This window comes from Myotis yumanensis, unplaced genomic scaffold, assembly GCF_028538775.1.
Source record: "Myotis yumanensis isolate MYYU_CA2020_CCGP unplaced genomic scaffold, mMyoYum1.0.hap1 SCAF_1, whole genome shotgun sequence".
In the NCBI taxonomy this organism is placed as follows: domain Eukaryota; kingdom Metazoa; phylum Chordata; class Mammalia; order Chiroptera; family Vespertilionidae; genus Myotis; species Myotis yumanensis.
Genome location: NW_027223752.1, coordinates 2,203,929 through 2,225,638, shown reverse-complemented (window position 1 = coordinate 2,225,638; position 21,710 = coordinate 2,203,929). Strand labels below are relative to the sequence as shown.

Below are 21,710 nucleotides of genomic sequence, written 5' to 3'. Positions count from 1 at the left end.
GGTGATCTGGGGCTGGACACCCCAGCTTCCGCCTCTGTCTGCACGCGGCCTCCTCCCCAGCGCCTGGGTACCATGTCTTCTTGTTTGTTTGCTGTTAATCCTCACCTTAGGCTATCATTTCCACTGAATTTTAGAGAGAGTGCAAGGGAGGGGGAGAAACATCGATGTGAGAGAGACACATGGAATGGTTGCCTCCCACGCTCGCCTTGACCAAGGCCAGGGATTGAGCCTGCAACCAAGGCACCTGCCCTCGACTGGCATCCAACCTGGACCTTTCAGCCCATGGGCTGGCGCTAACCCACGGAGCCAAGCCATCCAGGGCTGGCCTTGGAGGCCACCAGTCCTGGGCCTTGGGACCCACCCCACATGGAGGGCGATCTCCAGATCCCGACCCGAAGTCCATTGGCCAAGATCCCGGGTCCAAACGAGTCAGCCAGGCAGCCGGCTCCTGCGCTCCATCTCCCTCCGGCATCGCCCGCCAGGCTCCCCGCGCTGTCCCGGGTGAGAGCCAGGCGTCGGTCACAGGCCCCTTCCCGCGTCCCCGCCGGCCCCGCCGGCCCCACCGCCTACAAGCCACACGCACTCCCCGGAAGCAGCCGAGTGTGTGCTCGGGTGTCTGCGCACAAGCAACACGCTTTTCCCTTTCAACCCTCGCCCGAGGGTGCGTTTTTATCGATTTTAGAGAAAGAGGGCGGCGGGCGGGAAACATCGATCGGCGGCCTCCGGGGCGCCCGCAGGGTTGACCGGAAGCCGGGCCTGTGCCGGGCGGGAGGGAGCCCGCAATCCTCTTGGTGCCGGGAGGGCGCTCCCGCTAACCGCGCCCCCATGGCCTTGGGGTGTCCGTGTTCAGGGCCCCACAGCGCATCCCTGCTCCTCTTTGAAACTGTCTCTAAAACAGACGGCCGGACAGACAGAGCCGCGGCAGGAAGGCGGATGGAGGAGGCGGAAGGTCGGGTCGCGCAGCCACAGCCCCGTCCGCTCCGCCCAGGCGGGTCCTGCGCCTTCCCTGGGGGCTCCGCAGGCACCGGGTGGCCGGACTGGCCCCGCCCGACCGTAGGGGCTCCTGGGAGGCGGCCGCACGGGGTCCTGGGAGACGGCCGCAGGGGCTCCTGGGAGACGGCCGCATGGGGTCCTGGGGGACGGCCGCAGGGGCTCCTGGGAGACGGCCGCACGGGGTCCTGGGAGACGGCCGCAGGGGCTCCTGGGAGGCGGCCGCATGGGGTCCTGGGGGACGGCCGCAGGGGCTCCTGGGAGACGGCCGCACGGGGTCCTGGGGGACGGCCGCACGGAGTCCTGGGGGACGGCCGCACGGGGTCCTGGGAGACGGCCGCACGGGCTCCTGGGGGACGGCCGCACGGGGTCCTGGGAGACGGCCGCACGGGGTCCTGGGGGACGGCCGCACGGGGTCCTGGGAGACGGCCGCAGGGGCTCCTGGGAGACGGCCGCACGGGGTCCTGGGGGACGGCCGCAGGGGCTCCTGGGAGACGGCCGCACGGGGTCCTGGGGGACGGCCGCACGGGGTCCTGGGGGACGGCCGCACGGGGTCCTGGGAGACGGCCGCAGGGGCTCCTGGGAGACGGCCGCAGGGGCTCCTGGGAGACGGCCGCACGGGGTCCTGGGGGACGGCCGCACGGGGTCCTGGGAGACGGCCGCAGGGGCTCCTGGGAGACGGCCGCACGGGGTCCTGGGGGACGGCCGCACGGGGTCCTGGGAGACGGCCGCAGGGGCTCCTGGGAGACGGCCGCAGGGGCTCCTGGGAGACGGCCGCACGGGGTCCTGGGGGACGGCCGCACGGGGTCCTGGGGGACGGCCGCACGGGGTCCTGGGGGACGGCCGCACGGGGTCCTGGGAGACGGCTGCAGGGGCTCCTGGGAGACGGCCGCACGGGGTCCTGAGCGGGAGGCCACGGGCGTGGGACGGAGTGTGCTGTGCTCTCCTGGGTGCTCGGGAGAGCCCCGGAGCAGGAGGAGGGCGGGAACTGCTGGGTGCACGGAGGCGGGGGCACGGGAGGAGGAGGGCACCGGAGGAGGGGGGCACGGGAGGAGGGGGGCACCGGAGAAGGGGGCACCGGAGGAGGGGGGCACCGGAGGAGGGGGCACCGGAGGAGGGGGGCACTGGAGAAGGGGGCCTGAGGAAAGGCTGGGGCCCGAAGAGCACAGTGGGCCCCAGTGGGTGGTGCCCGTGTGTGTGTGTGTGTGTGTGTGCGCATGTATATGAGGACCTTTGTGTAGAAGGACTTGTGTGAGTGTGTGTGTGTGTGTGTGAGGTCTTGTGTGTGTGTGTGAGGACTTGTGTGTGTGAGGACCTGTGTGTGTGTGAGTGCATGTGTGTGAGGACATGTGTGTGTAAGGAATTGTGTGTGTGCATGTGTGTGAGGTCCTGTGTGTGTGTGTGTATGTGTGAGGACCTGTGTGTGTAAGGACCTGTGTGTGTGTGAGGACTTGTGTGTGTGAGGACCTGTGTGTGTAAGGACCTGTGTGTGTGTCTGTGTATGTGTGTGAGGTCCTGTGTGTGTGAGGATCTATGTGTGTGTGCATGTGTGTGAGGACGTGTGTGTAAGGAATAGTGTGTGTGCATGTGTGTGAGGACGTGTGTGTAAGGAATAGTGTGTGTGCATGTGTGTGAGGACGTGTGTGTAAGGACCTGTGTGTGTGTGAGGACTTGTGTGTGTGAGGACCTGTGTGTGTGTGTGAGTGCATGTGTGTGAGGACATGTGTGTGTAAGGAATAGTGTGTGTGCATGTGTGTGAGGACCTGTGTGTGTGTGCATGTGTGTGAGGACCTGTGTGTGTGTGCATGTGTGTGAGGACCTGTGTGGGTTTGCAGGATGCAGCCAATCAATGATTTTCTCTTGTTATTGATGTTTCTATCTCTCTCTCTCTCTCTCTCCCTCTCTGAAATCAATAATAATAAAAAAGAAGCTTAAAAAAAGAAGAAAAAAGAAAGAAGAGGAGATGGGACACGGCCACGCGGAGGGGCGGCCACGTGAGGACCCGGGGAAGGTGGCCGTCCGCACGCCCAGGAGGGAGGCCTCGGGGAGCCCGCCCGCAGCACCTGCCCTGGGACCTGGGCTCCAGGACGGGGAGTCTCTGGGTGCTGTGCCCGCTTCCTGTGGGTGCTGACTGACCCCCACTCAGTGTCTTGTTTCTGGCCACGGCCAGTCCTGCCCCAGCCCTGGACGCCCGTGGGGCTCCCGCACCCCCTGGTTTCTGGGCCGCCTCCCTCACCGCTGGGCTGGATGCCGGCTGAAGGGGGGGGGGTGCGAGGAGAAGGAGGCGGAGCGGGGCAGGTCGTGGCTCTGGGAGTGGGTGCCCCCACAACCCCCACGCCTCCATGGGCTGTGGACTCACGAGGCGCCAGCACAGGGAGATTCCGTGAGGCAGGGATGTGTAAGGAGCCTTTATTGTCGTTAAACACACGCACCACACACACCGCACACACCAGTACAGACAATGAATGGGCTCCAGAAAATTAAACAGGGAACGAAAGCGGCCCAAGCTACAAGGTGCATCTCCTTGGAATCATCTCTGCGCGCCCTCCTTCCCAGCGGGATGTGCCGAGGGGCGCTCCCTGGGGATGGGGGTCTGTCCATCTCCGGTCCCCATGGCGGGCGGCCTTCTCGGTCCAGTGCTCTCAGCTCTCAGCTCTCACCGCTCAGCCCCCACCCAGAGCAGGGGCTCCCTGGGAGAGCGAGGGCGGGACTCAGGCCTGAGCTCCGACCTGGGCCCTCCAGGGCGCTGCACCTCCACACCCACATCCCCCTCTGTCCACAGAGGCTGGGTCCCACCTGCTGGGACCTGGTCACCAGGCCCCGCCCCAGGGGCTTGCGGGCTGAGGCCCACCCTCCCTGGGTGGTACCGCCCTGACCCCTGGCCCCGGCAGCCGCCCGGCCCAGGCCGGCTCCGAGGTGTGCTCCGGTGGAGGCAGCCCGAGTGGCCATCCGGGCCCACGTGGAGCTTCCTGGCGGGGACTCAGCACCTCCCGGGAGCCCTGCCTCCTGCTGCTGCCCACACACTGGGCGCCGGGCCTCTGCCCCTCAGGACAAACTCGCACGTGGCCCAGGCAGTGACGTCCTGGGGAGGGACACGCCGCCTGGAGGCCTTGGTGGCCACACGACCCTGGGCATCTTGGTGGCTGCGTGGAGGGGCCGGCGAGTGTCCGTCAGATCAGGTTGGAGCACCTGCTGTCCACTCGGTTCTCCAAAGGGGCAGGTCCCGGGCCGGACGCAGCCTGTGATGGCCGTGAGGCCCGAGGGCGGGGTGCTGGCTCAGGGGGGCCTGTGGTCCGAGGGTGGAGAGGTCAGAGGCCAGCGAGGTCAGAGGGCGGAGGAGCAGGCATTGCAGCAGGTGGAGCAGGTGGACCGGCGGGCGGGTCCGGGCAGCCGGCCGCTTGCTGGGAGGGAGGCTAGGCCCCTTGTCCGATCATGTTCCTGTAGTCGGGGACGATGGTCCTCTTCAGGTCGGCCACCGAGGAGAAGATCCACTTGACCTGCGGGGGCCGGGCCAGGTCAGCCTCTGCGGGGCCGGGGCCAGGTGGGCCGGTGGGGGGCGGCATGGGGCAGTGAGGGACAGTGAGGGACACAGTGAGGGACAGTGAGGGACAGTGAGGGACAGTGAGGGACACAGTGGGGGGCAGTGAGGGACAGTGAGGGGCAGTGAGGGACAGTGAGGGACACAGTGAGGGACAGTGAGGGACAGTGAGGGACACAGTGAGGGACAGTGAGGGACAGTGAGGGGCAGTGAGGGACAGTGAGGGACACAGTGAGGGACACAGTGAGGGACAGTGAGGGACAGTGAGGGACAGTGAGGGACACAGTGAGGGACAGTGAGGGACAGTGAGGGACAGTGAGGGACACAGTGAGACGCAGTGAGGGGCAGTGAGGGACAGTGAGGGACAGTGAGGGACAGTGAGGGACACAGTGAGGGGCAGTGAGGGGCAGTGAGGGACACAGTGAGGGACACAGTGAGGGACAGTGAGGGATAGTGAGGGACAGTGAGGGACACAGTGAGGGGCAGTGAGGGGCAGTGAGGGACACAGTGAGGGACACAGTGAGGGACAGTGAGGGACAGTGAGGGACACAGTGAGGGACAGTGAGGGACAGTGAGGGGCAGTGAGGGACAGTGAGGGGCAGTGAGGGGCAGTGAGGGACAATGAGGGACAGTGAGGGGCAGTGAGGGACAGTGAGGGGCAGTGAGGGGCAGTGAGGGGCAGTGAGGGACAGTGAGGGACACAGTGAGGGGCAGTGAGGGGCAGTGAGGGACAGTGAGGGGCAGTGAGGGGCAGTGAGGGACAGTGAGGGACACAGTGAGGGGTAGTGAGGGGTAGTGAGGGACAGTGAGGGACAATGACGGGCAGTGAGGGGTAGTGAGGGGCAGTGAGGGACAGTGAGGGGCAGTGAGGGACAGTGAGGGACAGTGAGGGGCAGTGAGGGACACAGTGAGGGACAGTGAGGGGCAGTGAGGGACAGTGAGGGACACAGTGAGGGGCAGTGAGGGACAGTGAGGGACAGTGAGGGACACAGTGAGGGACAGTGAGGGACAATGAGGGGCAGTGAGGGGCACTGCGTGGGGACGGCGTGGGGCACATGCGGTGCGTGGGCACGGTGTGGGACGCGTTGGGACAGCCTGGGGTATGTGGGGCATGTGGGGCCTGTGGGACGTGTGGGGCATATGGGGTGCGTGGGGTGTGTGGGCGAGTGGGGTATGTGGTGTGTGTGGGGTGCGTGTGGTGCGTGGGGCATGTGGGGCGCGTGGGGCGTGTGGGGCACAGTGTGGAACACGTGGACACAGCATGCGGTGCATGGGACGCGTGGGGCATGTGGGGCACAGTGTGGAACACGTGGACACGGCATGGGGTGCATGGGGCGCCTGAGGCATGTGGGGCACAGTGTGGAACACGTGGACACGGCATGGGGTGCATGGGGCGCGTGGGGCATTTGGGGCACAGTGTGGAACACGTGGACACGGCATGGGGTGCATGGGGCGTGTGGGGCGTGTGTGGTGCGGGGGCACATGGGGCAGCCCACCTTGAAGAGCGTGACGGTGGCGCTGTAGCACACGCTGAGCAGGAAGAGGGTGATGAAGATGGAGATGGTGGTCCACAGCCCGTCCAGCTCCCCGTCCTGGGCCTCGGCACAGCTCTCGTCCAGGAGCAGCTCTGCACAGGGAGGGGGCGGTCAGTGTGGGGCCGCGGGGGCTGGCGGCCTGGGGGCTGGCACAGGGGCTCTCTGTGAACAGGGGGCGCCTGGCCAGGTGGGGCCCATGGTGCCCGGCTCCCCCGTCCTCTGTCTCCAGCCCCGGTCTTAGCCTGGCTGGGCTGCCCTCTCCTCTCTGCCACCCGCACGGGGCCCTGGGGGACAAGGTGGGCTGACCCTCAATCCAGCCTGCTCTCTCGTCCACCAGCCCCTCTGCCTGCTCCCCCTGGGGTCAGAGGGCAGGAGGGAAGGGCCCTGCCTGGGAAGGGCCAGCGCCAGGTCTGAGTTGGGAGTGCAGGAAAGTGGGTGGGCCCGAGGCCGGCCTGGGTGCCTGTGTGTTGGGGAGGGTGTGGGTGCCTGGGAAGGGGAAGGGTGTCTGAGCTGGTCAGTGTGGGGATGAGCTGCTGAGGGACGCCTGGGGCATTGGGTGGGGCAGGCTGGTGTCCATGGTGGGGCTTCCCAGGACCCGCTCTGTTCTCTGGTCTGGGCCTGTGCAGGATGCCTGTGGGAGGCCTGCAGTGTAAGGCCTGTCTGTGTGCATACATGTGTACACACATGCGGGCATGCCTGTGTGTTCATGTGTCTGAGTGTGCATGTGTGTGCACGCACCCGCACGTGTGTGTGTGTGTGTGTGTGTGTGTGTGTGTGAAGGTGGCCATGTGAGCTGGTGCTGGTCTGTGGGAGCCTTGTTTTCCACGGTCTGGCTCAGTGCCCTGTGGCCTCTGACAGTCCTTCCCTGGGACCCCAGGGCTGCCCGCCTCTGCCTCTGTGGGGCAATCGGGTGTGTGTCCTCCTGAGCGGACAGGCCTGGCCCCAGGTGGGACATGGCCCATAGAGCCCCCTTGCCCGAGGGAGGGTGGGAGGCCTGGTCTCGAGGGCACGAAGGGCCTGTCCCACACCACGGGCCAGTGTGCTCCTGTGCGGGCACAGAGCCACGTCCGGGAGCCTTGGAGACCAGTGGACAAGGCACCCGGAGACCAGGCACTGCCCACAGCGGGGCTTGCTCAGAGGCGGGCACCCTCCTGGGCCCTCCTGTCCCTGAGGGGCATCTCCTGCCCCCTGCCCACATCTCCTGACCGAGTCCTTGCTGGCCGTGCAGAAGCCGTCCGCCCTGGCACCTGCAGACCCACAGGCTCTGGGTCCCGCCCTAGCAGTGCCGACCAGCCTCCGAGCCGGTCTGACCTCCACCCCGGAAAGAACCACGACAGTGTCGCAGGGTCCCAGGGTCGTGCTGGGTGCTTTATTGAATGCTGGGTGCCCGAGGGTATGTACATGGGGGGTCGCTGGGCGCCGGGCTCGCTGCTCATTTACCCGGGTTCTGGGAGATGGTCTTCTGGGCGTAGTGGTTGTGCAGGCCCTCGTGCATCACCTCGCACGTGAAGGGGACCCCCCGCTGCCACCGGGCCTTGTCCACGGTGAGCTTGCTGTACAGGAAGAAGGAGCCCTCCTGGTCCTTCTGGGGCGGAGTCGAGGAGTACTTGGTCCCAGGCTCCGGCTGCCCGTTGCTCTGCCACTCCACGCTGATGTCCGGCGGGAAGAAGTCTTTGACCAGGCAGGTCACGCTGACCTTGTCCCTGGCCAACTCATCCGAGTGTGGGCCCAGGACGTACACCTGCGGCCCCCGGACTTGCCCTGTGGGATGAGGTCAGCACAGACGGTCACTCCCAGGTGGAGGGCTGGCCCCCCGCCCCGCCCCCACCCCGCTGTCTGCTCCCCACCTTTGGCCTTGGAGATGGTCCTCTCGATGGGGGACGGGATGGCCTTGTTGTTGACCTTGCACTTGAACGTCTTGCCCTTCAGCCAGTCCTGGTGCGTGATGGCGAAGGAGTTGAACACGCGGTAGGTGCTGTTGAACAGTTGCTGCTGCGCCGTCACCTTCTCCGTGGTTTTCTCTTGGCCGTCCACGTACCAGGTGAACTCGACTTCCAGGTCATCCGGGGCCACGTCCACCACCATGCACGTGACCTCGGGCGTCAGGGTGATACTGAGGGTGTCCTTGGGTTTCGGGGGGAAGATGAAGACTGAGGGCCCTCCCGGGTTCTCACAAGCTGTGGGGAGACAGTGGCCAGGGGTCAGCCCTGGGCAGGCCTTCCCTGGGCAGGCAATCCCTGTGGGCCTCCTCCTGGGGTGGATACTCACGTGGGCATGTGTGAGGCGGGCAACTGGTGGGGGGAGTTCCGGGAATTAAGGGCACTGCAGAGAGAGTAGGCTGAGGGTTACCGGGGCCCTACAGGGCACGGCCCTGGCAGGGGCTTAGGTCAGGGACAGAGTTTGGCAGGTCTGAGGCCAGCACCCGCCTCTGTGGCTCCAGAGCCTGTGCCCACCCTGGGCCTGGTGGTGATACCAAGAGGACCCCTCCCCCAGCTTGGGGAGACCGTCTGCACTCCCCCCACTGCCCTGGGCTGGGGCAGCCATCCCTGCTCTGTGGTTTGTCTCCTAGCAGATGTCTCTCCGTGGTGTGTGCTCACCGGTCTTGTCCACCTTGGTGCTGCTGGCCGGGTGGGCTACGTTGCAGATGAAGGTCTGGTCGGAGGAGCTGGCGGGCACTGTCACCATGCTGCTCATAGAGTAGAGGCCCGAGCGGAGGACGGATGGGAAGGTGTGCACCCCACTGGTCAGGGAGCCCGAGTTCCAGGTCACAGTCACGGGCTCCGGGAAGTAGCCAGAGACCAGGCAGCCCAGGGACATCGTGGAGCTGGACGTGGTGCCACACTTGGGGGACAGCGGGAAGACCGACGGGGCCGTGGTGGAGGCTGTAAGAGAGGGGCCACGTGACTGCCAGGTCTCACCCTCCCGAAGCCTGGGCAGGGCATCGGGGGGCCTAGGCCTGGGACAGCGCTGAGCCCCGTGCCCGTGGCCCATGGGCTCCCAGAAGCCCGAAGACCCAGAAGCCTGCAGACCGGCTGCCCGGTGCGGCTCTGCCACCCAGGGCCTCCCGCCTCTGCAGCCACAGGCACCAGGCTTAGCAGCTCAGCCAGCGCTGCCTGGGCTGGAGCCCCCCACCCCCAGCCCTGGGTCCTCCCTGAGCCTCGGAGCCCTAACTGGTGGCTCTCGCTCTGCCTGGCCTCCACGGCCCCTGAACCCACTGTCCTGTTGCCTCGCCTGGCCCTGCCCTGGGCGAGGAGGCCCTTCCTCAGGCGGGTGGGCCTCTGTCACCCACGGTTTGAGCTCTGCTCCCAGCCCACAACCCTCTGCCCTTCTGGGTCAGCGCTGCAGCCAAGGCACTGCCTGGTCCCCACCCCCGCCTGGAGCCCCATCCATGGGAGCCCCTCCCCTCCTCCCTGCAGCCCCCGAGCCCAGCTGCGCCTCTGCACCCAGCAGTCTCTCACACTTGCCCCTTCTCACCCCTCCAACACCACCCCACCCACACTGCCCCCTCGCTGCCCCAGCTCCTGCTTGGTCCAGAGCCCTCCTGCCGGGTCCTTCCTCAGTCCGGCCCGCTCAGCATGGCTTGGAGCCTGGCACTGGCCTTGCAGCCTTCTGCATGGTGTCAGTGCCCAGGAGCCCTGTGTGGCCCCCTCAGCTCAGCCCCAGGGCCCTGCCCCGCTGTCCCCCACCTCCCTGCTCAACCCCCACCTCATCCTGGGCTCCTTTTAGCTCAGGCCCTGCCTTATCCCCGAGCTCCCTCCCAGCTCAGCTGCACAAACTCTGCCTGCAGCTCAGGGCTCCCAGCCCAGTGGCCCCCTCCCCCTCAGTGCCCTGCAGGCTCACCCCTCCAGCTGCTCCCCACAGCCTCCTCTGCGCCCCCCAAGCCTCTTCCTGGACATTCAGAGGCACTGAGGCCTCTGTCCCCCAGTCTCTGCCTTTGTCCATTTGAATCCCATTTCTGCCCGCTCTGGCCTGCCCCTTGCCCTGGGCCTCAGCCCTGACCCCAGCTGGGAGCTCGGCTTCTTGTACTCAGGCTAAAGGGCTCAGCACAGGGCTGCTGTGTCCTCCCCTGACCTGCACCCTGCCCCTTTTCACTGTGCCCCTGGCCAACAATGCCCCCTCCGCCTACTGCCCTATGACCCCTCTCTACCCACCTGCTCACCCCAGCTCTCCTGGCTGTTGGGCACCCCTGCCCTCCCAACTGCGTCATGCTCACCTGCATAACTCTGCCAGCTGCCACCTAGCTCCTGGGGAAGCTCCTGACCTACCGCCTGCCCCCCAGCTCACCTGCATAGCTCTGCCAGCTCCCACCCAGCTCCTGGGCAGCTCCTGCCCTCCCGCCTGCCCCGTGCTCACCTGCATAGCTCTGTGAGCTCCCATCCAGATCTTGGGCAGCTCTCTGCCCTCATGCCTGCCCCCTGCTCACCTGCATAGCTCTGCCAGGTCACACCCAGCTCCTGGCCAGCTCCTGCCCTCCACTGGCCCCCTGCTCACCTGCATAGCTCTGTCAGCTCCCACCCAGCTCCTGGCCAGCTCCTGCCCTCCACTGGCCCCCTGCTCACCTGCATAGCTCTGTCAGCTCCCACCCAGCTCCTGGGCAGCTCCCTGCCCTCCACTGGCCCCCTGCTCACCTGCATAGCTCTGCCAGCACCCACCCAGCTCCTGGGCAGCTCCCTACACTCCCGCCTGCCCCCTGCTCACCTGCATAGCTCTGCCAGCTCCCACCCAGTTCCTGGGCAGCTCCCTACCTTCCCGCCTGCCCTCTGCTCACCTGCATAGTTCTGCCAGCTCCCACCTAGCTCCTGGGCAGCTCCCTACCTTCCTGCCAGCCCCCTGCTCACCTGCATAGCTCTGCCAGCTCCCACCCAGCCCATGGGCAGCTCCTGCCCTCCCACCTACCCCATGCTCACCTGCATAGCTCTGCCAGCTCCCACCTAGCTCCTGGGCAGCTCCCTTACCTCCCGCCTGCCCCCTGCTCACCTGAATAGCTCTGCCAGACACCCACCTAGCTCCTGGGCAGCTCCCTGCCCTCCCGCCTGCCCCCTGATCACCTGCATAGCTCTACTAGCTTCCAAAGCTCCTGGGCAGCTCTCTACCCTCCCCCCTTCTCCCTGATCACCTGCATAGCTCTGCCAGCTCCCACCCAGCCCCTGGGCAGCTCCTGCCCTCCCACCTACCCCATGCTCACCTGCATAGCTCTGCCAGCTCCCACCCAGCCCCTGGGCAGCTCCTGCCCTCCCACCTACCCCATGCTCACTTGCATAGCTTTGCCAGCTCCCACCCAGCTCCTGGCCAGCTCCCTACACTCCCGCCTGCCCCCTGCTCACCTGCATAGATCTGCCAGCTCTCCCATCTCCTGGGCAGCTCCCTTAACTCCCGCCTGCCCCCTGGTCACCTGCATAGCTCTACTAGCTCCCCCTGCTCCTGGACAGCTCCCTGCCCTCCCGCCAGCCCCCTGCTCACCTGCATAGCTCTACTAGCTCCTCCAGCTCCTGGGCAGCTCCCTGCCCTCCTGCCTGCCCCCTGCTCACCTGCATAGCTCTGCCAGCTCCCACCCAGTTCCTGGGCAGCTCCCTACCTTCCCGCCTGCCCTCTGCTCACCTGCATAGTTCTGCCAGCTCCCACCTAGCTCCTGGGCAGCTCCCTACCTTCCTGCCAGCCCCCAGCTCACCTGCATAGCTCTGCCAGCTCCCACCCAGCTCCTGGCCAGCTCCCTACACTCCCGCCTGCCCCCTGCTCACCTGCATAGCTCTGCCAGCTCTCCCATCTCCTGGGCAGCTCCCTTAACTCCCGCCTGCCCCCTGGTCACCTGCATAGCTCGACTAGCTCCCCCTGCTCCTGGACAGCTCCCTGCCCTCCCGCCAGCCCCCTGCTCACCTACATAGCTCTACTAGCTCCTCCAGCTCCTGGGCAGCTCCCTGCCCTCCTGCCTGCCCCCTGCTCACCTGCATAGCTCTGCCAGCTCCCACCCAGCCCCCGGGCAGCTCCTGCCCTTCTGCCTGCCCTGGCTCACCTGCATAGCTCTGCCAGGTCACACACAGCTCCTGGGTAGCTCCTGCCCTCCACTGGCCCCCTGCTCACCTGCATAGCTCTGTAAGCTCCCACCCAGCTCCTGGGCAGCTCCCTGCCCTCCCGCCTGCCCCCTGCTCACCTGCATAGCACTGCCAGCTCCCACCCAGCCCCTGGGCAGCAGCTGCCCTCCCGCCTGCCCCCTGCTCACCTGCATAGCTCTGCCAGCTCCAACCCAGCTCCTGGGCAGCTCCCTGCCCTCCCACCTGCCCCCTGCTCACCTGCATAGCTCTGCCAGAAACCCACCTAGCTCCTGGGCAGCTCCCTGCCCTCCCGCCTGCCCCCTGCTCACCTGCATAGCTCTGCCAGCTCCAACCCAGCTCCTGGGCAGCTCCCTGCCCTCCCACCTGCCCCCCTGCTCACCTGCATAGCTCTGCCAGAAACCCACCTAGCTCCTGGGCAGCTCCCTGCCCTCCCACCTGCCCCCTGCTCACCTGCATAGCTCTGCCAGAAACCCACCTAGCTCCTGGGCAGCTCCCTGCCCTCCCGCCTGCCCCCTGCTCACCTGCATAGCTCTGCCAGCTCCCACCCAGCCCCTGGGCAGCTCCTGCCCTGCTGCCTGCCCCCTGCTCACCTGCATAGCTCTGCCAGCTCCCCCTGCTTCTGGGCAGCTCTCTGCCCTCCCGCCAGCCCCCTGCTCACTTGCATAGCTCTGCCAGCTCCCACCCAGCCCCTGGGCCGCTCCCTGCCCTACCGCCTGCCCCCTGCTCACCTGCATAGCTCTGCCAGCTCCCCCATCTCCTGGGCAGCTCCCTGCCCTCCCCGCCTGCCCCCTGCTCACCTGCATAGCTCTGCCAGCTCCCACCCAGCCCCTGGGCAGCAGCTGCCCTCCCGCCTGCCCCCTGCTCACCTGCATAGCTCTGCCAGCTCCCACCCAGCCCCTGGGCAGCTCCTGCCCTGCTGCCTGCCCCCGGCTCACCTGCATAGCTCTGCCAGCTCCCAAACAGCCCCTGGGCCGCTCCCTGCCCTCCCGCCTGCCCCCTGCTCACCTGCATAGATCTGCCAGCTCCCGCATCTCCTGGGCAGCTCCCTGCCCTCCCGCCTGGCCCCTGCTCACCTGCATAGCTCTGCCAGCTCCCGCCCAGCTCCTGGGCAGCTCCCTGCCCTCCCGCCTGCCCCTTGCTCACCTGCATAGCTCTGCCAGACATGCACCTAGCTCCTGGGCAGCTCCCTGCCCTCCCTCCTGCCCCCTGCTCACCTGCATAGCTCTGCCAGCTCCCACCCAGCCCCTGGGCAGCAGCTGCCCTCCCGCCTGCCCCCTGCTCACCTGCATAGCTCTGCCAGCTCCCACCCAGCTCCTGGGCTGCTCCCTGCCCTCCCGCCTGCCCCCTGCTCACCTGCATAGCTCTGCTAGCTCCCACCCAGCCCCTGGGCAGCTCCTTGCCCTCCCGCCTGCCCCCTGCTCACCTGCATAGCTCTGCCAGCTCCCACCCAGCCCCTGGGCAGCTCCTTGCCCTCCCGCCTGCCCCCTGATCACCTGCATAGCTCTACTAGCTTCCCCTGCTTCTGGGCAGCTCCCTGCCCTCCCGCCAGCCCCCTGCTCACTTGCATAGCTCTGCCAGCTCCCACCCAGCCCCTGGGCAGCTCCTTCCCTCCCGCCTGCCCTGTGCTCACCTGCATAGCTCTGCCAGCTCCCCCATCTCCTGGACAGCTCCCTGCCCTCTCGCCTGCCCCCTGCTCACCTGCATAGCTCTGCCAGCTCCCACCCAGCCCCTGGGCAGCTCCCTGCCCTCCCTCCTGCCCCCTGCTCACTTGCATAGCTCTGTCAGCTCCCACCCAGCTCCTGGGTAGCTCCCTGCCCTCCCTCCTGCCCCCTGCTCACCTGCATTGTTGTCCATAAAGTTCCTGTCGTAGCCGCTGCCCCCTTCTCCCCTAAGGTCACCGCTCTACAGGTCAGTGAGCTCCACCTGCGCTGCATGTCTCCCCACAGCTCCCGCCAGGCCTCCTGCCAAGCCCAGAGCACTCAGCCCAGAAGCTCCACTCCTAGTCTCATTCCTTCCCGGCTGCTCTTGGCTTTTGCTCCTTGGAGCCTCCAGCTGCTCGCCCTCTCTGTCCAGCTTGTCCCTACAACCTCTGCCCACCCTGCCCTGCCCCAGAGCTGACCCCTCTTCACCCTCCCCACTTGGAGCCCCTCTGGACCTTTGCTCTTTCCAGTTGCTGGTCAGCTGCCTGTGCTTAGCAGCTGCTGGACCTGAGCCCTGGACCCTCTCACCTGCCCACACCCATGGAGCTGCCAGCTCCACGTCTGACTCAGCCCATTGGCCTGGACAGGCCCCTCAGGCCACCTGGGTGTCCTCTTCCTCCGCTGCACCACGCCGGCCACCTCCCTGTTTCCCCAGCTCAGACCACTGTGCATCCGGGCGTGGTCCTGCCGTGGCTGCCCCAGCCTTGCCCTTGGCCCAGGCAGCCCTGGGCTTCTGCCCTCCCGCTCATTGCGTTTCTCTCAGGCCCTGGCCCAGCTGCTCAGGTCACTCTGTGGGGCCCTGAGGGCCTGGTCTCCCCTCAGCTCCTGGGGGCAGTTCCATTCTCCCCTCGTCGGCCCTGCTCTGTGGGGACCCCACTCACCACGGGCAGGGGCTGGGGAGGCAGTGCCCCCGGCCTGGCTGCCTTGGCCCCCACTGCATGTGGCTCCTGGTGGCTGTGGCTGTGCCCACAGCCCCACGACCGAGGCTTTGGTAGCTGGGCCCCTGAGACGTGAACTCCCCTGCCCCCCCCCCCCCCCCGCCCCAGCCCCGCCCCAGCCCTGCAAAGACTAAGAACGGGATTGAAACTGGTGCAGGGCTCGCTTCCCGAAGTTCCCTTTTTTCTGGGTGGTTTCTCTGTCAAGGGGCCTGGGGGAGTCCAGACGCAGCAGAGGGCCCCTCACATGGGTGTGTGGGGTGGGGTGAGGCGGGCATCCAGGGCCCAGGGGACAGAGTGAGAACCCGCTGTCACGTGCTCTGCCCCCCATGGGGCCGGGCTCTCTCTCAGGCCCCTGGCTTCCACAGCCTCGTTGGCACCTCTCCCTGCCCTGGCAGCGTGGGTGTGGGCACAGGCCACCAGGTCACAGTCTGCAGCCCAGCCCAGGCTCCCCATCAACCCACTGGGGTGGCTCCCAGGAGCCAGCCGTCCTCAGGGCCCTGCCTCTGCCCTCCTTCCCTCTCTGGCTCCGTCTGTGGCCTGATCATTGACCAAAGGATGGTGCTGACCACGGTCAGAGGGAAGCGGCCCTCCAGGCTCAGATGGGCAAGGACAGAGTTCACGGTGGTCACCGGGGCCCGAAGATGTCCCTCTGGCTCAGACTGCGTGCAGCCCTCCACCGCTCTGAGGGCTTGGACCCACCGCAAGGGACTTGGACCTCAGTGTCTGCATCTGGGGCCACACGCAGCTCGGTCGTCCTGCAAGTCTGAGGTCTGGCCTGGGCTTGGGGTGCTGGGAGGCACCAAAGGCCCCACCCCTGAAGTGCTGGGGGCCAGGAAGTCTTCTTTCAAGGGGTCTGTGGGCAGGGCTTGTGCCCTTCAGGCTGGCAGAGCATGTGCAGGCCCAGTGCCCAGGTGCCCGGAGCACCCGTCCAGTTATGTGTTGGCCAACAGTCCCCTGGGCCCCACCGCCTGTCCTGCCGTCCAGTCCTCATGCCGCCTCCCAAGGTTTGGGGTTTCTTCCCAAGTCCCAGATCCTGGTCCAGGGGTGCACAGGAGCCTCAGCGAGGGGCTCGAAGGCTCCGCCTGGGGTACAGGGCCGGGGCCGGGAGGGGCGGGCTCCCCGCGGCTCTGCTGCACGGTGCCAGGGCCATGTCTGCGGAGGTCCTGCCCTCAAGGTCTGGGGGTGGTCCTTGTGGGCTCCTCCCCGCAGAGGTGGTCAGGCAGCCTGTGTGCTCTGGGTTCCCGGGAAGGGAGTGACCCTGCCTCGCACAGGGCAGGGCACGGGGCAGGGCACGGGGCAGGAGGAGCCCATGGCCACTGTGCAAAACGCCAGGGGCCACAGCCTTGGGGTAGGACGTGTCCTCTGGTCCCTCCCCAGGGAAATATGATGGTCAACCCGGCTCCCTGCACCCGGCTTCTTCCCCACGGTGCCCAGCCTGCCGGTGCCCGGCTGTGCGAGCTGTGGGCGCTGCTTACGTTTGCCCTAGAAGCACTGGGTGGCTCACCCCATCTCGGACTTTGGCGAAACTCTGAGAGTATCAAGGCCAGTGGGTATTTGCCCATAGAGTCCACTCCCACTTGTACGCCCAGGGCTCTGGAGAATTGGGACACCTGCTGCTGGTCACTGGTGTGGACCCCGAGCTGCCCGTCCCAGTGATGGGGGGGGGGTGACAAGAAGATACGCCTCCTGGGGTCATTACAGGACATTGGGCACAGGTGCTGCCATTCGGATCCATGGGGGGTGGCCACGGTGGCTGGCGAGGGCATGGCAAAGCGAACGGTGTCCACACACAGGGCTGACTCAGGACCCCGGCACATGCCCTAGGCCGGTTTCTGAGGCCCATGTGTTCCAGAAAGATCCTCTCACAAAAGGAAGTCGGGGAAGCTTGTGGCTCAGTGATTAAACGTCAACCTATGAACCAGGAGGTCATGGTTCAATTCCAGGTCAGGGCACATGCGTGGGATGTGGGCTCGATCCCCAGTGTGAGGCGTGCAGGAGGCAGCTGATCAATGATTCTCTCTCCTCATTGATGTTTCCGTCTCCCTCTCCCTCTCCCTTCCTCTCTGAAATCAATAAAATATATTTTAAAAAAAAGAAAGACAGTCGGGGAGGCTGAGTTTGCCTAGAGTTAAACTGTGAGCTGTCGGGTCGGATCTGGGCCCAGCTTTCAGGAACCAGAGGAAAGAGAGGCTTTTCTTTCTGTGAACGTCCTGTTAACAGAAACCCCTTCCTGTGGCCTTGTTCCCACTTGGGAATCGATACTTTTATCATCCTTAACGGCCTTCTTTGCATCTGTGACTCCTTTTTTATTTATTTTTATTTTTTGCTCATCCTCATCAGAGGATATTACATTTTGATTGGGTAATGTAATCCATTTACATTTAATTTAATTATGCACAGGAAAGTGCCCTCTCTGACCATTTTGTTAACAGTATCTTGCCGAAACCAGTTTGGCTCAGTGGATAGAGCGTCAGCCTGCGGACTGAAAGGTCCCGGGTTCGATTCCGGTCAAGGGCATGTACATTGGTTGCGGGCACATCCCCAGTAGGAGATGTGCAGGAGGCAGCTGGTCGATGTTTCTCTCTCATCGATGTTTCTAACTCTCTATCCCTCTCCCTTCCTCTCTGTAAAAAATCAATAAAATATATTTAAAAACAAAACAAAACAAAACAAAACAAAAACAGTATCTTGTCTTTCTTGTAGGTATTCTACTCCTGTTCTTCCTTGCTATCTTCCTTGGAATTTCATTGATTTTTTGGGAAGTGATAGCCTTTGATTCCTTCGTTGTTCAGTGTGTATAAAGTTTTAGTTATGCACCATCGTGCCTGCACCTGAACATCTGTTAAGAGGGTAGATTTTATATTAAGGCCTGGGGTGGGGTAGGAACTGGGTGGAGGGGTGATATGGAGGGAATAAAAGGAGGACATCTGTAATACTCTCAACAATAAACATTTTAGGAAAGAACTTATATGCATATAAGCATAACCCATGGACACAGACAATAGTGTGGTGAAGGCCTGGGGAGGGGGCGGGAGTGGTGTGGAGGGGCTCAGTGCGGGGAAGTAACGGGACATCTGTAATATTTCAACAATAAAGGTAAATTTGTAAAAAAACACTAAAAAACAAGACAAACCAAGACTCATAGACTTGTATAATGTAAGGCATGTGCCACAATCTTAGCCATGGACTTTGTGAATAACTAGAGGCATGGTACACAAAATTCATGAAGGGGGGGGCGGTCCCTCAGCCTGGCCTGCACCCTCTCCAATCTGGGACTCCTTGGGGGATGTCTGACTGCAGGTTTAGGCCCAGTCCTTGTGGGATCAGGCCTAAACCCATAGTCAGATATCCCTCTTGCAATCCGGGACTGCTGGCTCCTAACCGCTTGCCTGCTTGCCTGCCTGGTAACCCCTAACCACCTTTGCCTGCTGGCCTAATCACGCCCTAACTACCCTCCCCTGTTAGCCTGATCACCAGTAACTGCCCTCCCCTGCTGGTCTGATCGCCTCCTAACTGCCCTCCCCTGCTGGCCTACTCGCCCCTAATTGCCTCTGCCTCCGCCCCTGCCACTGTGGCTTTGTCCAGAAAGATGTCTGGTCTAATTAGCATATTATCCTTTTACTAGTATGGATAATATGTATTTAATATATTTTTAAAATGTTATTTTATTTTTTTAATACTCACATTAGGATATTTTTTTTCATTGATATTTAGAGAGAGTGAAAGGGAGGGAGGAGAGGGATAAAGATAGAGATAGAGCTAGAGATAGAGAAACATTGACATGAGAGAGACACATTGATTGGTTCCCTCCTGCACATGCCCTGACTGGGGCTGAGGATCACGCCTATAATTGAGGTATATGCCCTTGACTGGGAATCAAACCCGCGACCATTTGATGACAGGGGTGATGCCCTGACCACTGATGTAAATTGGCCACAGCAATAATATTTTAATGTTGGTTCTTTGTTTATAACAAATGGTCATAACCACCGATGCAAAGATGCTTAGAATAGGTAAAGATGTGCCCGGCCTGCATGGCTCAGTGGCTGAGCGTCAACCTATGAACCAGGAGGTCATGGTTCGATTCCCGGTCAGGACACATGCTCAGATTGTGGGCTCCATCCCCAGTGTGGGGTGCGCAGGAGGCAGATGATCAGTGATTTTCTCTCATCATTGACGTTTCTATCTCTCTCCCTCTCCCTTCCTCTCTGAAATCAATACAAATATTTTTTTTTAAAACAAACAAAAACCAATTAGTAAAGATGTGGTATTTGAGAAGGACTGGAGTATGGGAATTTTGTACTGTCTGCCTAGATCATTTGTAAACCTGAAACGATTCAAAAAAACAACAACAAACAACCCCCCCGCCAAAACCCCAAACACAACAAAACCAAGTCTATTTATTTAACTTCCTTCCCCTAAACACTGTGCCATTCAGAAAAACAAGAGCAGCACCGTGGACAGCGGCTCGGACAAGCGGCGGCAGGGGCAGCACCATGGACAGCGGCTCGCCAGAAATGGAGCTGCAGTCCTGGCCCAGGTCCTGCCATGGGCCCGCCGACCAGGCTTGTCAAGCCTTGGATGAGGTGTGCGAGGGTGTGTGTCCTGTTGTCACAACTGCTGGAAACAGATGTTTCTGCACTGAGAGGGGGTGTCCCTGGGGGAGGCCGCAGTGGCGGGGGAGCTGCAGGGCATGGGGGGCCCATGAGACCATCACACGCCTCAGGCAGATCATTTCCTGTGGCGGGCGGGGCCAGGAGGTGTTTACTGGGGATGAAAAAGGGAAGTCGTGCTGGACGGGGCCCCAGCTCTTGGAAAGCACCTGACAGCTTCCTGGAGCCGGCTGGGCTGTCCCCCAGGCGGGGTCCTGGCCGGGTTGTGGCCTGTGGGCACCAGAAAGGTGTGAGGGTCAGGTGTGCGTTGGTGTCGATGTGTCATGCCGGTGTCTGGGGCTGATTTATAAATGTGTTTCTTGGACAGAATGAACCTCCAGGACTGACTCCCGGCCCAGCCAGGCACCCAGGCACTCAGGGGAACCCCAGTCCATGGACTGTGGTGCCCGGCCTCCCTCCTGGCTGCACAGGGGCCTGTGGATGGGGCTCCAGGGTGCAAATCCAAGGGCAGAGGGAAAAGTCAGGACCCGCTCCCTTGGGAACAGCCAGGAGACAGCTGTGACCCCACGGGGCTCCTGAAGGCGGGGCTCAGGGCAGAAGGCCCAGCAATGAGGCCTGTGAGGCTCTGAGAACCTCAACCCCCAGCCCGGATCCCTCGACCCTCTCCATTAATTCTTTCATTCGTTCATTCCTCCCTTCAGGGGATGTGGGTGCTGGGGTGCCCTGTCCCTGCTCCCACGGAGCTTAGCGTGGATACGGAGGCAGGACCAGGGGACACACGGGTGTTCTGCCCTGGCCAGAGAGAGTGGGCTGGCCCGGCGAGCTCTGTCTTGGCTGTGGAGTGATGGGAACCCACCGGCGGGTTTGAGATGCGGCTGCCAGGACAGTTCGGGTTTCAAAAGACCACCCTGGCCCTGGGTGGAGGGGGGCAGCCCGGAGGCTGCGGGGAGCTCTGGTGGGAGGTGTCCCGGGTGGTGAAGAGGAGGCCGGCTGCACACAGCGGCGACGGAGGGCCGTGGGTCCATGGGGCGGGTGGTCATTGCTGAGATGGCAGAGTGGGCGAGGCGGGCTCAGAGGCAATCACCTGAGAGCAGGACAGTGGCTGCCTCTGTGGCAGCTGAGGTGAGCATGCAGGGACGGCAGCCCGGGCTGTAGCTGAGCCAAAGGTATCCTGATGCTGCCCCAGCCCGGCACCCTCCGCCCTCTCCATTTGTTCGTTCATTCATTCATTCCTCCCTTCAGGGGGTGTGGGCGCAGGCGTGTGTGTTTGCTGAGCATTTTCTACCTGCCTGGAGGGTCCTGTCTGCCTGGAGGGTCCTGTCTGCCTGCAGGGTCCTACCTGCCTGGAAGATCCTACCTGCCTGCTGGGTCTGACGTGCTGGAGGGTCATGAGGAAGCAGCCGAGGAGTTGTGTGCTCTTGGAGGCCACTTCCTGGGTGAAAACTGAGAGTAACCGACAGTATAATAACTGAGCCACAGAAGGTGCTGGGAGGTGGGGACGGACGCTCAGCTGGGGGTCTGAGGTTGGCCCTCCATTAGGGCATTGGGACATCACGCAAACCTGAGGGTGACTAGGGGGAGCCTCAGGGTCTGGGACAGCTTATGAGGGGACAGAGGGGGAGGAGGGACAGGAGGCCAGGGCAGGCGGGGCCCCACAAGGACCCCACTCTTATTTCTGATAGAATGTGAGGGCCTTTGGGCTTCCGGGCACTGGGGTCTCATCTGAGATCTTAAATCTGGGCTCTTGGTGGCGGAGCAGGGGTGGTGAGGAGACCCTGTGGTGTGACCCTGGGCTGCTGGTGAAAGGGCGAGGGCTAGGTCCTCCATCTTGCCCCAGGGTAGGGGCTACGTCCTACTCTGCTAGCCACACCCAGGCGGCAGAGCACAGTCCTTTCTCCTCCCCTTACTCCAACCCCCGCTCTAAAATCCCCGTCTCTACGCGGGATTCGGTCTCTCAGCCACTTGGCTTGCCATTGTGTCGGTGAGTCTGGTGGACGGGGAGCTCAAGCTAGCTTGAAATACAGATTCTTATGCTTTTGCATCGGATTGGCTGGCTCTCTGATGTGGTTTCTTGGGGATCTTGAAATCTGGGCATAACACTGGCACAGAGACAGCACCTGGGGGGGCGGTGGTGGGGGGAAATGAGGAGACCCTGCAGTGTGACCCTGGGCTGCTGGTGAAAGGACAGAACAGGACTGATAGCTGTGTCCTTAACCCCTCTTCCAAGAAAAAGCTGCAGAATGTATCAGTTACTCAGCCTGCCCTTATCTTGGCCAATGGGAAAGTGGGGAAAAACTAGCCCAAGGCCAAAAGTATGCTAGCCACCCCCCTGTCTTTGTGTAACCA

At 63.4% G+C, this 21,710-nt stretch overlaps 1 long non-coding RNA gene and 2 gene segments (V, D, J or C); all 3 read right to left on the bottom strand.

Annotated features, from left to right (window-relative positions):
* Positions 1 to 21,710, bottom strand: part of LOC138999217 (Ig alpha-1 chain C region-like) — an 89,818-nt gene that overhangs the window by 23,076 nt on the left and 45,032 nt on the right.
* LOC138998802 (uncharacterized) lies at positions 3,386 to 6,150 on the bottom strand. The gene is made up of 2 exons (XR_011469271.1): positions 6,025 to 6,150; positions 3,386 to 4,487 (listed from the first exon to the last, which is right to left on the bottom strand). It is a non-coding gene; the product is annotated as an uncharacterized lncRNA (long non-coding RNA).
* The window catches only part of LOC139008765 (immunoglobulin gamma-1 heavy chain-like), a 56,009-nt gene continuing 41,701 nt past the window's right edge, over positions 7,403 to 21,710 (bottom strand). Inside the window, 4 exon segments of the C gene segment in view lie at positions 7,403 to 7,824; positions 7,911 to 8,240; positions 8,332 to 8,385; positions 8,661 to 8,945. Of these exon segments, the coding sequence occupies positions 7,496 to 7,824; positions 7,911 to 8,240; positions 8,332 to 8,385; positions 8,661 to 8,880 (933 nt within the window).